Raw genomic sequence first — 18,720 nt, 5'->3', positions numbered from 1 at the left:
TCATTTCTTCGCCATTAAGGATAATGTTAGCTGTGGGATTTACATAGATAGCTGTAACTATCTTGAAGAAGGTTCCTTCTAGTCCTATTTTGCTGAGTGTTTTCATCATGAATGGGTGCTGGATTTTGTCAAACGCCTTCTCTGCATTGGTTGATACAATCATGTGATTTTTGTCTTTCTTGTTGATGTGGTGTATGATGTTGATTGATTTGCATATGTTGATCCATCCTTGCATCCCTGGTATGAAACCACTTAGTCATGGTATATAATCTTTTTAATGTAGTGTTGAATTCGGTTTGCTAAGATTTTGTTGAGGATTTTTGCATCTATGTTCATTAGTGAGATTGGTCTGTAGTTTTCTATCTTGGTGGTGTCTTTGCCATCTTTGAATGAGTGTGATATTAACCTCATAAAAGGAATTAGGAAGTATTCCTGTCTTTTCAATGGTTTGGAAGAGTCTGTAGATCAGTGGCAGTAATTCTTCTTGGAATGTTTGATAGAATTCACCTGTAAAACCATCTGGACCTTGACTTTTGTTCTTGGGGAGTTTCTTAATGATTGATTCAATTTCCTCAGATGTGATTGGACTGTTTAGGCTTTCTACATCCTCCTTATCTAGTCTTGGAAAATGATATTTTTCCAGAAATCTATTGGTTTCTTCTGGATTTTCTAACCTGACTGAGTAAAGTTGTTCATAATAAGTCCTCATGATGTGTTGGATTTCTTGGGGTTCTGTTGTAATCTCTCCCCTTTCATTTGTGATCCTATTTGAGTGTTTTCCCTCTTAAAAACATGACCTTAAAAAGATTTAACAGTTAAAATCTACAATAAAATATGCTTTTATCATGACAAGAGTGAAAATTTTATAGTTTACTACTAAATTCTCCCATGTCTGCTCTTGAAGGGCTCATCAATGTGATTTTTGAAAGTACATGTTGAAGAATGGGAGTTTGTTTTGCATTTAATGATTCTCTCACTTATTTCAGTTGGTGTTTGAAAACTACAATTGGGAATTTTATTCCTGAAACTAAAGCTGTATAGTACTACAGTTTGAACAGTAAAAAAATATAAGATCAGGTATTTTATTGTTTTGTTGTTGTTGTTGTTGTTGTTTGCTCTTTTTTAGTTTTGGAAACCTGGTGCACTCAGGGGTTCTCACTGGCAGCAGACAGGTCATCTACAAGGCTGGCAAACACCCTGCTGACTGTACTACCTCTCTGGTCCTGATCAAATATTTAATAATATATCTTTCTTCTATTTGTACAAAGGCTTTTAGCTTCCTCTTTTGTAAATTCATATAGTAAAGCAATAAGCTATTTGCTAACCCATTGGATAGGGATAGCAGTGTGGTATTAGGATAAAAGCATGGCAAATTAAATCTCAAATTAACCATTAGAATACAACTATAGTAGAGGAGAGGAGGGCTTTGACCCAAAGACCATACACAATATATCAACATTGCAGATCTTAAGGTGCCAAGCTTATTTTAGCCCTTCAAATATATTTTATATTTTTATTTGGGGAGGAAGGAGGGGTCTTTGTAACATGTTTATATTTTAGGGTTTCAGCAATATTCCCATTGAACATATACAATGGGTGAATTTTGCAATTTAAATATTCTAACTATGTTCTCCTCATGCCTTTCTTATTTAGTAGGAGAGAGTCTGAGTGTGTGTGTTAACTCACATGTGTATAGCACACTTTGCTTCAAAGGTCTCAAATTTCAGAGTGTACTGAGAGGACCTTCAAACTGCTATTTTAGAAGAATTTTGCACATTTAAGAAAGTGACCAATTTTCTTCTGTTTCCATTTTTAAGACACTAGGAAGCTTCACTTATAAATTCTTCCCTATAAATGTTGCACTGGTGATGGGTGGTGTTCTTTACATGACTGAAACCCAAACACAATCATGTATGTAATAAAGGTGTATAAATTAAAAAATAAATAAATAAATAAATTCTTCCCTATAAGTTATACATCCTATCAATGTTTAATAAAATTCAGAAATTTCTTACTTTTGGGGGTGTACAGTTGGTGGTGCTATGGGCTATTCCTTAGCTCTATTCTCAGAGTTCGCTCCTGGCAGGGCTCAGGGCTCTATTTGGGATTTGAACCTATTTGAGATTTAATCAATTTGGGACTTATTGATTGATTGCTTTTTGGTTTGGGGCTATATCCAGTGGTGCTCAGGGCAAAATTTAAATTATACAGCTATCAAAGACCTATGCTTGCCTTTGGGGAGTTTTAATATTTTCATCTATAACACACGACTGCAACATATGTCATTTAAAAACTATTGTTCTTGGGACTGGAGAGATAGCATAGTGGGGTAGGGCATTTGTTTTGCATGTGGCTGATCCGGGATGGACCTGGTTCGATTCCTGGCATCCCATATGGTCCCCTGAGCTTGCCAGTAGTGATTTCTGAGTGCAGAGCCAGGAGTGTATAGGGAATGAAAAGGCTAATATTCTTGTGTACGGCATTTTATACAAAGGCAGGTACTGGTAGATCTTACATTTTAATCACTTGTATAAAATTAGCTGAAAGGTTTTTCAAACACTCAGAAAATATAAAAATTATTAAAAAAAAAGAAAAAGTATAAATGCATAAGTATATATTCTAATTGTTATTTTCAGTCTAATATATGTATAATACTTTATATATCTGACAGTAAAATGTCCTTTATGTATACATTTAATCAATGCTATACTGATTTCAAAATTATATCCTATTAATGCATAGAACAAATGTGAGTTATGTAACAAATTGAAAATTATTTCCTTCCAAATATGTCTCTAACCATTAATTTAGAAATAAAATATGTCTTCCAAATATGTTTCTAAGCATTAATAAAGAAATGAGAAATCAAACAGATGAGAAAAATACTATAAACACAGATAATTTAACCTAGCAAAAACACAATTAGAAAATTTGGCGGGATGGTGGCATATATAAAAGTCCCCAATATTCAGATTCCACTGAAATTGAGAAAGTTGGTGAAGAGCTTATTTTAAGTCTAATCAAAATCAAATAATTATTTTGTTTTTAAGTTGTGTTTTAATTTGTTTTAAATATATCTAGCATACATTGTTTTTCCAAACACAAACAGTAAGAGCTGAAGTTTCAAAGTTACACAAAAAAATGACTCACCCACACATTCCATGGTTTCATCTAATGGTGCAAAACCATCTGGACATTCATCAAAGCAACGTCCTCTGTGCAAATAGAAGCCTAATTTGCACTTGGTACAAAAGTCTTTGCTAAAGCAAGAATCACAGTTTTCTATCCTGCATCCTAAAAACAATTTGAAGGAGAAAAAGAAAATTTCAGTCAAGGACATTTACTTGTTTTGTAAATACAAATTCACAAACTTACCAATTAGATCCATCAAAATTCTAGTAATCAGAAAGATATTGGTACAACTCACTTCTCTCCCAGTATCCTAATGGCATCTCATTCTACATCATTCTTACCTTTTGCTGAGATAAAAATCAAGCGTGGGGCAGTAGACGCTGCGAGAGCCTTCAGAAATGTTTGCAATGCCAAATGGGATTTTTAAAAAAAGGCATTAAAAAAAATCAAATAAAAAAACTGATACAAAGTACATTGATATTGGGACTGAAATCTATTGTACCCTTCAATAGACTTTGAATAAAAAGCACAATGGAAAGCCTATAATCAATATCTTCTGTTTCGGGACAGTAAATCTAAATTTTTTTCATTTAATTTTAATCCAATTAAAAATTTAATTTAGGGGCCGGGCGGTGGCGCTAAAGGTAAGGTGCCTGCCTTACCTGCGCTACCCTAGGACGGACCACGGTTCGATCCCCCGGCGTCCCATATGGTCCCCCAAGCCAGGAGCGACTTCTGAGCGCATAGCCAGGAGTAACCCCTGAGCATCACTGGGTGTGGCCCAAAAACCAAAAAAAAAAAAAAAAAAAATTTAATTTAGTTAAGAAATTTTTTAAATTTAATTTACTGGCATCAGTAAGGCTGGCATCTACTTTCATCAGAGGATGTCTTAACTTGGAGGGGGAGTTTAGGTCATTTGGGAGTGATGAGAATCTACAGTATGACATAAACTTTACCAGCAGTTCTATTTAGTCTTCACAACAACTCACTGGGTGGAGAGTAAAGTCCTGATTTTGCAAATAGGGAGCCTGTGACTTAGAGAGTAAATTCTCTGACTAGTAGTGGTCAAGTTGATTCTGAAAGCCTTCTGAACTGTTTGCCTTCAGAGTCTGTTTTCTTTTGAAAACACTAATTCAAAATCACAGTTTACTGTGAAGATTTATAATACATTTAAATAGAGTGGATCATGTAAATAGCTTGTACACAGAAGCAACAAGAGATCCGAAACATTTCCAACTAACAACTCAAATGCATTATCATAAGTAGAAAAGGAAATAACTTAGGAGCTGGGAAATAGATCAGGAATCTATTTGCCAAATAGCCAATCCTAACACAACTGTCTGTTCCAGTTGGTCAAATATTGAAGAGCGGCCCCTGAGTACCATTTGGAACATCTCTATTGCAACAAAGCAGTCATTTATAGATAGGTTCCATGCTGGGTCAGATTTCCTGGTGGGAAATAAGCTCTCGCTAGAGATAACTGCCTTGCACAAGGGAAAAAAAGCACGTTAAATTCTTTCCCAAAGAGCAGAAAGGAAAGAAGTTGGGGAGACTGGGTCATGTTTTCAAGATACTGTCATAGAGTTCATAGGAGAGTATTGGAGAGTTCATTAATGGCAATTAATATGTAAAGTTGTGTGCAACTTAGAGACCATCTCCTATGTTTTTGAATAAGTCTCAGAGACCCAGTACAGTATTTGGTATGTGATTCAGAAAAGCATTTCTGGGGCCTAATATCTGAAATATTACACCAAATTCTCTCTCTGTCTCTCTGTCTCTGTCTCTGTTTCTCTCTCTCTCTCTCTCTCTCTCTCTCTCTCTCTCACACACACACACACACACACACACACATACACACACACACACACACACACACCCATCCTTTTAGTATTGCTTGGAAATAACCCCCAAAAAAGGTAAATGCAACCAAAATGTAAAACCACTCAATATAAAAATTGATATTTAAAAGTCAGAAGTATTAAACACTAAAAACATTTCTATCCATTATAGACATAGTAAATAAATTCCTATAGAATTATTTTAAAAATTCTATCTTTCAGAGACAGAGAGGTAACACAGTGATAGGCCATTTGCCTTGCATGGGAGGGATTGAGTTTGATTCCCAGCATCCCATATGGTCCCTCAGTCTGACAAGGGCAATTTCTGACTGCAGATTCAGGAATAACCTCTGAGCACTGCTGGGTGTGACCCGAAGACCAAGCAAGCAAGCAATAACATTTAAAAAACAAATTTTATCTTTCAGGTTGAGTCCAGTTTTCTATCCAATGACCATTTTGAAGTTGCTAATCAACTTCTCAAATGTTCATATTTCTACATTGGAAAATAAAATCTGTATGTAAGAATCCATATTAAATACACAGCTTATCTTTGAGACAAGGAGAACTATGGGAATAGAATAGTTTAGCACCCCATAAAAAGGTCATTTGTACTTTAAATTTTATAGCCTATATTTTAGTAAAATGGTGGTGCATAGCTGGTCAGTCATTTCTTAATCGTAGCCAAAATACATGACCATTATGTCCACAAATTGTAGGTTTTCTTACTATATGTTTTTAAAAAACAAGCAGCCTTTCTTGTTAGTAGAATTATGTTCCAAGAATTGATGATAAACATTCTAAATGATAAAAAAAAAAACTAAAGGGTAAGGAGAAGAAAGCATATATAACTTGTTCAAAAAATAACTATACACTTCATAAATCAGCTGTTATCTACAAGGTCTGATTTTCCTTAAAGGAAAAAAAAAAGTCTTGCACCAATAAACTTTTTGCTCCAAAAGTTAGAATACCAAGCATTTGGAAATAATTTTACAAGGTCTCTTGTTGAACTTTTTTTTTTTTTTGGCTAACTGTATCTCCTATTCCTCATTTCATTCCATGTTCCTATTACAAGTTCATAGAATATGACATTTCTGAAATACCTATCATTCTCTGTAAAGCCCCTTAAGACTTCTTCAGGCATAAATCTAACTTGGAAAAAAAATCACTTGTTCTCAAATCTAAAAAAAATAAAACTATGATGCTTTCAAATCATAGAATACTATATCAGACAAAAGCGTAAGGTAAAAGCATAAGCCACAGGCAAGAACAAGGCCTAAGATTTGCAGAGTGAAAAAGACAATAGTAGGATACTTAGTCACTGATATAACAACATTGCAAGCAGGTTGGAAGTAGTTTAGGAAAGTTAATTTGGCTTAGGTGATGACATTCGAAACTATGTTAAAATTATGCACATCTAAATCACATGAATCTTTTATACTAATAATGCATTGATCGATTCAAAGTAAAACAAGGGTCAGAGAGATTATATAAAGGATAAGATACATGCCTTGAATATGGCTGACTCTGGTTCAATCTCTGGCACCTGAGGAACCCCTGAGCATTGCTGGGTAGAGTGGTGGAGCTAGAAGTGTCCCAAACCCCACTGGGATGTTCTGGAGAATTACTGGCACTCCAAGGCAAGTTCTGTCCAGAGCAGTGCTACAATCTCAGGTCTTTTTACTGATTCTCTACCTACTGTATTTGCCGGCGCATAAGACGACCCTCTAATTTTGCAGTTAAAACATAGTTTAGGTCTATATTCGCTGTATCAGACAGAATGTCCCTATGCTGCAATTGTATGTACCACAGTGAGCCAATCACAACAAGCAAAGGTTCAAAGGTTCTACTGTCACAGACTTCCTTTCTGACTCTGGTCAATCTGAGCAGGCTTTTTACAGTGTAGATTCGGTACAAAACATTGTCTAATTTGCATGCATAAAAAGCCTGTTGGATTGGCTGAATTAGAGAGGTGGGCCAAGCAGCCTTGCAGTGATTGGTGCAGGATTGAGTTGGAAAATTTGTTTTGTGGCAATATTCAGACAATTTTTGTTTAGCGGCATATTGAAACATTTTTTGGGATATACTCGGCGTATAAGACGACCCCCGATTTTCGGTTGACTTTTTTTGTTTCAAAAGTCAGCATGGAGGTAAGGCGTTTGCCTTTCATGCAGAAGGTCATCGGTTCAAATCCCGGCGTCCCATATGGTCCCCCGTGCCTGCCGGGAGCAATTTCTGAGCATGGAGCCAGGAGTGGCCCCTGAGCACTGCCGGGTGTGACCCAAAAACCACACAAAAAAAAAAAGTCGTCTTATACGCCTGAAAATACGGTAGTTGGCTGCTATCACTAGAAATGTCCCTGGGCTTCCTGAGCACTATTTAAGAGTCACCCTCCCATCCAAAAATAAATAAAACAAAAAACATCATTTTAAGACACAGTTTTCACCACCTGCACTTAAAGAAAACTGACATAAGTAGGCATGACTAAATAAAAACTATAATATTTATAATCCCATCAAATGTTTGCATAATTGACTACAATCATGTATTTTTCTATAACAATACTGATGGTGTCATAGAGTCAAAATGGAATCATCTAATCACTTATCAGTATCTGCTGTTTTATGGTCAATGGCATTTCTTCACTGTATTCATAAGGATCAAAAAATATAAATATATTTTACTCAAGAAAACATTTCCACCAAAGTGTGGGTGTCCAATTCTATTATATGATGCTCTGCTGAGCTTCCCTGAAGTTCTTAAGTATGGGTCATCCTCTAGGCAGCCTACAAGGACACAGTTCTCCTCACTGCAAACCCCAGAAAATCCAATGCTTTCAATCACCAACTGTATGGACCACCAACTGGTATCTGCTGCAGATAATCAGTGGCAACTTTCTTCTTGAGCCCAGGTGCACACAAAATTCTGACCCACTCTGTCACTGCTCCAGCAACAAATTTTCTGCTTTACAGAAAAAAAAATCATCATGAAAATGCCTTTTCCCATTTCTCCTCTGGCCTGTAGTCACTTTCCCCTCAAAGAAACTTTTGATGTGGAAGATAAGGAGTTTCTCAAAGATGCTCAGGGCAACTGGAACTGCCCCCCTGTGCCCTCTCCACTCCCTTGCTATCTTAGGCCATTCTATCTAGCAGTTAAATATGATGGGGTAGAGATATAGTGCTGTTTGTGTTCTGCAATGCTGAGATTACCTGGTCAAGCTCAATGGTGCTGCAAGTAAAAAAAATTTAGTGACTATTACGCTTAGTTAATTGGGCTGCTTTGAACTCAATCAGTTTTTTGATATAAAATATACTCCCACATAAAGAAATCCCAAGCTGTGAAGGAGGCTTGGAGTCTAGAGAAATGCTCTACTTTAACTGAATGGTCTCTAAAGCTGCCTTCCCTGAAACAACCACTATATTAACAGTTCAAAAAAAAAAATCTCAACGTAAACTTGAAGATATGAGTCTATCAACATCTAGGCATTCATCAAAGAGTTAATCTACCATTATTCTGCACAAAGCAAGGTATATCCAAGTTTATTAGACATGAACATTGCCATAAAAATCTGGGCTTTAAGTCCTTGTCCAGAAATATAATACTTTTAGTTGAGCCAACTTACATGCTTCTAAATTACAGTGTTTCCTCAAAAATGTAGTTTGCCAGATGAGGACTGCCAGCATTGGTTTAAGTAAAATCATTGTCCAAGCCAAATAGTTCCAATGGAGTCTGATGGGATTGTCATTTGGCAGAAGGGGCTCACTTTGGCCAAAAAACAGCAAAATGGACTAGATGGCCATTCTTCTCTTCCCATGGCATTCAGACAGGGTCTATTAAAGAATTTCTCAAGTTATGCTAGAGTTCAGCACCAGAGTCCATTCCAAACATTCTCTGAGGATGGAGTACATGCCAGGTATTGTGCCAGTTCTGGAGAATTTAAAATTACAATACAGAATCTTTCTCTTGGAGATGCTAAAGTTAAATAAGGGGGACCGTAATGTAGTTTTAGGGTTCTGAGAGGTAAATGCCAGGTACAGAATTAAAGAAGAAAGACCTATTTCAATTATGCCATTGGCATTTTCTTTACCCTTTTCTGCCTGTGATCTAACTCCATTTCTCAAACAGTGCAGAATACATGGTAGAGTGTCAATGCTTGCCACGGGAACTGATAGAAATGCCATTAAAAACTCAATTCCTTTCGATTTAAATATTAATTCGGTGCTTAGAATGAGATGGCTTTTACATACATTGCAAAAACCTCTAACATAAAAGGAAAACTCATGTTCCTATAAAGGATTACAAATCCCATTGGAAGATCAAAGAAAGAACTGAAAATTTGGGGTCAAAGTGGTAGCACAGCAGTAGGCCATTTGCCTTGCACGTGGCTGACCCAAGACTGGCATAATAGGTTGTATCCCTGCTATTCCATATTATCCCTCAGCCAGGAGCAATTTCTGAGCATAGAGGCAGGAGTAACTCCTGAATGCCACTGGGTGTGGCCAAAAAAATTTTTTTAAAAGACCTGAAAAGTCTTTATAATAAAGAATGTACATCTTGATGTGTGCTAGGTAATAGATAATATAATACTTCGAATGTCAGCTGAGCAGATTTTATAGAAAAAGGTAAAAAAAAAAAAAAACCAGCAGCCTAGTAAGGCTGACTGTTCATCATAATGCAATGAAAGTAAAATGGAGGGAAGTCACGTGTTGTGTGATGGGCCCAGTAATGACTGGCCTGTGTAAATAGGAGGCTAGATAAAGGGAATGGGAGAAGTAAATCACTTGGAATGAAATTTCATCTATTTAACTTGGTTCCTGAAGCAGAGATGTTAAAATAGATTTTTTTTGTATTTTATATGTTTTTCAGTAACATTACAAGGAAGCTAAGAACATAGATTGAACTAGAAAGATGGGATGGGTATTCAGGCACATTTCTTGTATACACTTGACCCCAGTTTGATCTCTGGTATCACATAGTCCCCTGAGCATCATGGAGTGCATCCCAGAAAGCCTTCCAGTGCCAGCAGGTCTGAGTACTCCGTGGCATTGCAGGGCCAGAGCAGCACTGCAACCTTTAGTTTTTACATTGAACAAGGGCCTGTTGACTAAGAATGACTGGGAATGACTGAGAGAACCTCCTGAGCACCAATTGAGAGCTTTCCAGCACCTACCACAAATGGAAAGTTAAAATTTTGATCTTTGTTTTAGTAAAGTAATAGATTCCAATATAATCTAGAGCATGTAGGCAGCATGTGAACCAACAAGACAATTCCTATTTGTTTCTTTCTTCCAGTAGGCCAAAGTCCTTTAGGACCAAGCATCATGATGGAATACCAAGAACATAAGTCAAAAAGCTGTTTGTGTGCTTCAGGATGTGGGATCTACAAAAAAGAAATAAACCCAGGCAGATGACAAGGTAGCAATGTGACCACTCTGAAGCCCATACACAATGATCTGGACAGTAAACACCAGGAATGGAAAATTCTTGAAAGTGGAAGGAATTAGGAAAACTGCTAAGACTCAACACCTACAATGGTAAGTCATTGATTTTTGATAAATTGATAGAACTGAAATAAAGGGAAGAGAAATTTCAAAATCAGAGAAATCAAAGAGCTACTGTCATTCTTCTTGGCCTCAAAATTCTCTTATTGCTGGCACACTGAGTTTTATGTGCTCAATCAATTTAGTTGACCAGGTCAATCTTTTTCTTAAATATCTCAACATGGTTAACTGTATTAAAAAAATTAAAGTAGAAAAATTCATCAGCCTTCATTAAACCCAACAGAAAAATGTAAGTTCTATAGAGTTCCATCAATTACTGGAGAAAAGGAAGAGATTACTGAAGTAAAGTACATCATAATATATAATGTGTGTTTAACTGGAAAATCTCCTTCTGTTACATCTTGATTAGCAGGGCTGTGCACTACAAATTGCCTTAGCATACCAGGATATTTCTTCTTTGTTCCAATTGCCCTTGTCAAACTACAGTTTGACAACTTCAGTTTCCAATACAAACATGGCCAATATTGACATGCATTAGGGACATTTAGTCTTCAGGTTGGAGTTGCAAGGATTAATGAATATCAAATCAACCCCTGAAAAATGTCAAAAGTTTCTCTGCATACTGTATGCTAAAGTTAAAGGCATGAATTAACCTAGATGATTTTGGAAATTAGACTTTTAACAATTTTTCAAATGAAGTGAATTAAACAGAGCAATTTAATTCGAATTTTTATTGTTTAAATAGTTTTTAATTGCTCCAGAAACTTTAAATAGTGCTGTTTAACATTCCTTCTTAAAACTTGCAATGGTTTATAAGTATGTCTAAATAAAGTTTTTAAGCTTTATGTTATAAAAACCTATGCATCTCTAATGTACTGCCATAGTTATTCCATTAGAATAGGGACCAATGAAAATTATATCCCAAATAAATGTTGGTAAGATAGTCTAACTCATTATTAACAGACAGCTATATTTCAACCTAAAGAAAATAAATACAGGTTTAGAGATTTTAGGACTTATATATACTTATTATTGTATTACTTGAAGAATAAGGCAAAAAAAATCCAGCATTAGTTAATAGAAGATAATAGAAGATTTAGGGTCTAAGTTCATATAAAAAATCCATTAGAATATGTAGACAAAATGGACTATTACTAAAAGTGCTATGTTGAGACTAAAGTAGATTCTCAAATAGTACAGTGATTTCTGGGCTCATAGTCAAGAGTAACTCCTGAGTGTCACCAGTTGTGGCCCAAAATAAAACAAACAAAAAAAGTAACAGTCTTATTTTCAGGGAAATGGGGTAACAACTAACTTGCCTTGCATTTATTCTTTCTGAACACCTAACCACTAGTCTTTAGTTCAAAAATTAAGGGATAGTTATGTTTAACTGTAAACTTTCTAGTATGTTCAAAATTATTAGTTTCTGAGCCTATGTTATTTTATCTCAAAAACAAATAATAGTAATCACCTAGTATAAAATACATTTTTACAAGTTGTGAAAACTAAGACAAAATCATAAAATACTACTGCTATAAATTAGGAAACTCATTGGATATAAAATGGTGGAATCCCTTTTTTTTGGGGGGGGGGTCACACCCGGCAGCGCTCAGGGGTTACTCCTGGCTCTATGTTCAAAAATCGCTCCTGACAGACTTGGGGGACCATCAGGGATGCCAGGATTCGAACCACCGTCCTTCTACATGCAAGGCAAATGCCCTACCTCCATGCTATCTCTCCAGCCCTTGAAATCCCTTTTTGTAATTGTTTAAAACATCACTTTAAAAGTATACCATCTCAGCAAGTAAAGCACTATTATTTTTACTGTACATAAAAATGCATTATTTTTCCCATTACTTCAGAATGTTTCTGATAACCTTCCAAGTACATAAAATAAAAACCTTTCGACCTGAGCTGGCTCTATTATATCTTCTGATTAAATGATTACCATATATACTCGGGTCACACAGGTTATTTGATTCGGTGCGCACACACCGAATCAAATGCACATAGTCTCTAGTCATCCTGTGCCACCTGCTGGAGGGGGCGATGCTTCAGCTCAGTCCAAGGTCATGACTGAGCTAAAGAGGTAGGCGGCTGAACTGAACTAGATGCACTGAACTATTTAACCCACAATATTCTGCGCTTTATATGAGACCAACAGCAATGATGATGATATCTACACTCAGTGATGATGACAAATGTCTATGCTGATGCCCTCACATCAGATACAGCTGAAGCTCTGTTTGGACATACAGATGATGAGGGGAGGAATTCAGTTTTGAAGGATTTTAACCTTTATGATTTAGCCTGATTACCCGTTAAGCTACGGTTTTCTGCACTTTATTTAAAGTTTTAAAGTTATTGTTGCTAGTTACAGTTTTTCTTTAGCAATATATATTGAAAAACATTTAACCTACTGATTCCTCAATCATTAAAATTTGGGGGGGTATATGTTTTTATTTTTGAAATTTACCAGTGGCTGCTGCATTTTCTACCTCAGCTTATACTTGAGTCACTAAGATTTCCCAGATTTTAGGGGGAAATTGGGGGGAGGGGTCAGCTTATACTCAAGTATATTATGATATAACTTGTATAAAGCAAATTCCCCACCTAGGTTTTGGAGCCTGTGTTTTTTTTTGTCTCTTGCTTTCGCAATCATTCTCCCCTTTCTCCACATCAACTAGATCTTTTTACATCTTATTCACACACTTCCAAATTCGTGAGTCAGTTATCATCAACTGAAAACAAGTTTAGCAGTTAAGACAAGGAGAGAAATGCATACAATCACTATGGCTATGTCCCAGAGACTGTTTTCCCTTAAAGTCCTATTAATTAAGACACAGATACAACAATGCGATGAAGGGCAATATTTCTTTTAAAAATGCAACACTGCCATGAAACAATTGCTACCTTCCTACTCTGCTTCTGAGACATCCTTATTCAATTTTCTTGCTAGCTTTTTGACGACACAATCGCAGTCTCCACTGCAGGCTTTTTCTTTCCTTGCTATTAAATACCAGTGTTCTTCAGGCTTTAATCCCTAGAATCTCTTTTCACCCTTGTTTGATAATCTCTTTTTCCAGCTAGTTATTCAGTTCAGACCTCCCTTGAGAACTTGGCACCCATAGTCTACTAAACCATAATTGGGTACATTTCCCTGTATGCCTCTTTCAGCTTACAATGACCCAAATGAACCACTGTCCACATCATTATCTTTCTTCCTGGAAAATATACTTTTCCTTTCATACTCTGTGCCTTGAGTAAAGTAGCTGGAGCTCTTATCCAGTTTCCAAGACCAAAGCATAATTGTATCCTTAATTTCTCCCATTCACATTCATCCAACATTATCTAGTTTATTACCAACTCATAACTAAGTCTTCCTTGTTCTATCTCTTTATTCCTCCTTTTCCCTTAGAACCACCCTTCATTTTTTATTTATTGTACAAGTATGGGTTGAGTACCCACTGTATGTCAGATACTATTCTACATTTCAAGGCCTGGACAAAGTCAACCAGATAACTTCCATCTTGAAATCTGATTTCTAAAGGATCAGGTAAGTAAAATAAAAGTATGTTACTCAGGTAAAACCAGTTTTGAATCCAATTGACTGCCTCTTATCTCTGGCCTCATTGGTGTTGACTTCTAAGTGAACATTACTAGCCTGACTCAGCAACTTGGCAGCTATGAAGAAACAAGAAACAGCTGCTGATCAAGTCTACAGACCCCATACTGCAGCCGTCTGTCTATACAATTTTGTCTACTAATCATGGAGAAATTGATAGACTTAAGAATTCATCCAAAAGGGTTCACCACAAATTATTTAAACTCAGACCACTTTCCTTACTGATCCTTTAAATGTCCTATGTTCTGACCCTGTTAGATTACTTTGGTACTAGTCCACTAACCTGTCACCATTCCCTTAAATAAATGCCCTTCTGATAATAAGATAATCTAATTATTTCTCTTGGGTTGACACTCATAAGTGCTAAATAAATAAGGAAAGAAAGGTATACATATGACATATAATAATTTAGTTTTTTAGGGTTATTTAGTTTCAGAAGCTAAAGAGATTATATAGAGGTTAGGGAATTTGCCTTGCATGCAGATGACCTGAGTTCATTCCCAAATACCCTATATGATCCCCAAGTCCCAATAGGAGTGCATATATATTAGGGGAGAAAGGGAATATTTGGAAGGAAAGAAAGAAAATATAAAATAATAGTTTTGTCAGGGAAACTCTTAGAAGGAAATTACTTTTCTCATCTTTTGATTTGGAGCCACACCCAGCTATGCTCAGGAGTTGCTCTTGACTCTGTACTCAGAGGTCACTCTGGCAAGTGCGTGGAGAATCACATCAGGGCCAGGGTTAGCTGAATGAAAGGAAAGTGCCTTGGGACTTATATTGTCTCTCCGATCCCCTGACCTTTAATAGACTATTGACCTTTCATATTGCCAAAATGGATACTTTTCTGAATGCTTAGGATTTTTAAACTTGCTAAATTCAGCAGTTAAAATCTCTTGTGACATAGTTGCAACCAAATGTCCTTGCATGCTTTATGGTTCAATTTTGGCTACTGTTGACCAGCTATTTTTATGTAATTATTATATTTTGGGTTTTCACTCATTCACATGCATTATTTCTTTTCTGATCTATAATGCTTGATCCTAATCATTCTGAAAGTATTATTCATGGTAAAATTTCCTTTACGCTTCACATAGCCAATCTTTTAGAAATTACTTATATTCAAATTTAGGTAATTTATAGTATTAGTTAGCTTCTAGTATTTATCATAATCTATTTTGCATGTTTTGGGGAAAAAAGTGGGGTTAAAGTATATCTAATTCAGTATGACTCAGAACTGGAGTAAAAAAATTAGAATTTACCACATACTACATAAATTATTTGTCATTATTCATTTTACAAATGATTCCAAGCATAGGTAATATGCAGAAAAATTTCTATTAGTTAAAAACAAGGAGCAGTAAAATTTTCTTGAACATCATTTGACAATATATATCAAATGTCTTTTTAAAAGTATATATTTTTCTGTAATCCCCATCCAAATACAGAGGACATGTTTTAGGGACAGAAAATTCAATAATAAAGTTTATATGAAGTCAGAAGAGATCACAATAGTTTAAATCATATTGAAAAATAATAAATGGGAACATAGCATTATCTAATTTGGAGCTATATAATAAAGCTATAGTAATTAAAACTGCCTACTACTATAATAAATAGAGGCTCTCTAATGGAAGGGTCAGAATTGAATACCTTATGTCAAACCCCATATATATATATGGACAGTTAATTTTTTACAAATGAGCTAAGAACATGAAATAAAGTAAAGATAGCCTCTTCAATAAATATTGCTAGGAAACTTTATAACAACATGTAAGAAATTAAAATGGATCCATATTTTACACCTTATACAAAGGTCAATTCAAAGTAGACCAAAAACCTAGAGACCAACCAAAAACTATCAAATACACTGAGGAAAATATAGGCAGAATGCACCAAGACTTGGACCTCAAAGGTGTCTTCAATGATCCAATCAAAAATATGAAGCGATGAAATGGATAGACACTTCTCAGAAAAAGAGAAGCCCATGAAAATGTATTCAGCATTAGCGAAATCCATATCAAGACAACAATGAGATATCATCAACACCAGTGAGAATGGCACATATCAAAAATAGTAGGAATAATCTGTGTTGGTCAGGATATGGTGAAAAAGGAGCTCTCATCAACTGCTATGAGAATGTTTTCTGATTTAGCTCCTGTAGAAAACAGAATGAAGAGTCATCTGTAAACTGAATTGCTATATGATCCAGCAGTCCATTTTTGCATATATATCCTATCCCCAAGGCTTAAAAACATTTGTTGAAAGGGGCATATGAACACCATTATTTACTGCTACAATGAACGCAATAGTTAAGCTATGAAATCAACCTAGTTGTCCAACAATAGATGAATGAATTATGAACTGGTTAATATACACAATGGAATACAATGCAGCTGCAAGAAACAATGAAATCATGTAATTTTTTGCAGTCTGGTTGAGTGAAGTAAGCCAAAAGAAAAAGGCAAACACAAGATGGGAGGAATAGGGTTCTGGACTTAGGTTTTATCAGGGATGTGGGAGAGTGGGAGAGCTACATCCAAAGCACAGATTCAACGCTGAAAGCATGAGATCCAAGCTGAAACCACCAAAATTTAATGTAACTGCCAAGAATGATAAGCAGCAGGTAGGACTATAGGAAATGATGAAGTATAGAAGGACTGGGAATTTGCACTGGGGGTGAGATTAGTGTTGAAATATTAGATGCCGAAAACTCAACATCAGTAACTTTATAAATCACAGTTCTTTAATTAAACAAAAAAATTTAAAGATAAAGAACACATCTCTACATATTTTACATATATGTTTATATCAACTCTCAAAACTTCCAGAAAAATGTTTAAATTGTTATGAAGAATCAGAGAGAGCACAGAATTAAGTTGCTTGCCTCCCACATGGCCAATCACAGTTTAATACCCAGAACCACATATGATTCCCCCAACCACTGCCAGGAGGTGATCCAGAACAATCAGGAATAAGTTCTGAACACTACTGTCTAGGGCTACCCAAGTTACAACAAAAATAGACAAAATTTACATATGTCATATAAAGATTAATATTTTTCATGTAACTGTGATTCAAACCCACTGCACTACATATGGTCTATTTAACACCATCATGGGTTACTCCTGAGCACAGAACATGATGATTTTCCAATCACCCCTAAGCAATAAATAAGAAAGAAGATATTACTTTAAGAATGTTGACTTCTTTTTATAAGTATATTTGAAGTTTCTAAATGTCATACTATATTAAATTTACTGCAGTCTTTTAGAGAAAAATATTTCCATACAACTAGAATCTTACTATAGTGAGTAGGAAACAGATTAATTAATTTAACTTAACATCCTCCTGTTGAGCAATAATCTCAAATAAAAAGTAGATTTATACAGTTTCAGATTCTATGTCATGGCTTTATATCAAAAATGATCTCTCATACTTTAGACCAGAACAATGCAACACATGCAAACACTATGAATAAAATCAAATAATTAGGAACTTTAAATAACTCTCTACCAAGTCAGAAATTGAAAACTGAAAAATAATTTTCCACCTTTACATAGGAGATCTGTTGACAAGTACTTTATCCCAGATAAGTAATGATTTTCTCTAGATCCATAAATTACATTATTGATTTACTCACTTCGAATAAATATAAAACAATAGTAAACCCATTCTTATAAGAACATTATTTTCCGAGGCTGATTTACAGTCACTGCTTTCTATTTCTGAGAAAAAGCATTAATTTAACCCAAATGCATTTGTTTCTTTTATCTCCTCATGAAGGCCCTGTCTGTGTACAAGATATTGCTGGCAGATAATCTATACAGGCTCTGGAGTAGTTCTGGTTTCATCCAGTACCCCTGTAGTTATAAGGAACAGCCCCTTTCCAATGCTTCAGCTTTAGTTAAATACATTACATTATATTACCTTATCATCAGTAGGTATTTGTTATACTAGGTCAGAAATTTGGAACAAATTCCTAGAGCTATATATCTGCTTGCCTCATCTCCCACAATCCCTGATGGTCTAGAATGAAGAGTACAGAATCAATTCCCTTTACCCATAATGCATCTTCAGCAATCTGAAGGTAGATCCATCTCATATGGAAGCTCAAAAATGGAAAGGCGGTTACTGAGCAGCCAAAATCTTAAAACTTATGACTAAAATAGGGGCTGAGCTAGCACAGCAGTAGGGTATTTGCCGTCCTGCGGCCTACCTGGGAGGGACCCGATGCGATTCCTGGCATCCCATATGGTCCCCCAACAGTGCTAGGTGTGGTCCAAATCCAGTCTCCAAAAAAAGACTAAATTTTATATTGTAAAAATTAACCAGTAATGGTCAACCAGTCTTGAGCTTTGCTGAGAGTGATCCCCACACAAAAAAATAAACAACCTTACTGATATTTATTGAGATTTATGTCCCTTTAATTGTTAAACCAAATAATTCCACCAAAAAAAATGAAACTAAACCTAAATTTCCTTTAGTCTATATATTTCTTTTTTTGTCTATATAGTTCTATCTCTTATCATGACAAATGGAATACCATTCACCTTAGAAACTTGAGATACAAATTTAGTTTTTCTTCCTTCAGATTATTCATTACCAAGTCTCATTGGTACTTAAT

General features: G+C 35.6%; 1 protein-coding gene across 1 annotated transcript in view; it reads right to left on the bottom strand.

Annotated features, from left to right (window-relative positions):
- The window catches only part of RSPO2 (R-spondin 2), a 179,542-nt gene that overhangs the window by 71,781 nt on the left and 89,041 nt on the right, over nt 1-18,720 (bottom strand). Inside the window, 1 exon segment of the mRNA XM_049773926.1 lies at nt 3,151-3,294. Within this exon segment, the coding sequence (XP_049629883.1) occupies nt 3,151-3,294 (144 nt within the window).

This window comes from Suncus etruscus, chromosome 5, assembly GCF_024139225.1.
Source record: "Suncus etruscus isolate mSunEtr1 chromosome 5, mSunEtr1.pri.cur, whole genome shotgun sequence".
Taxonomy (NCBI): Eukaryota; Metazoa; Chordata; class Mammalia; order Eulipotyphla; family Soricidae; genus Suncus; species Suncus etruscus.
The sequence above is the reverse complement of the archived record's forward strand: the minus strand, read 5'-3'. Positions and strand labels throughout refer to the sequence as shown.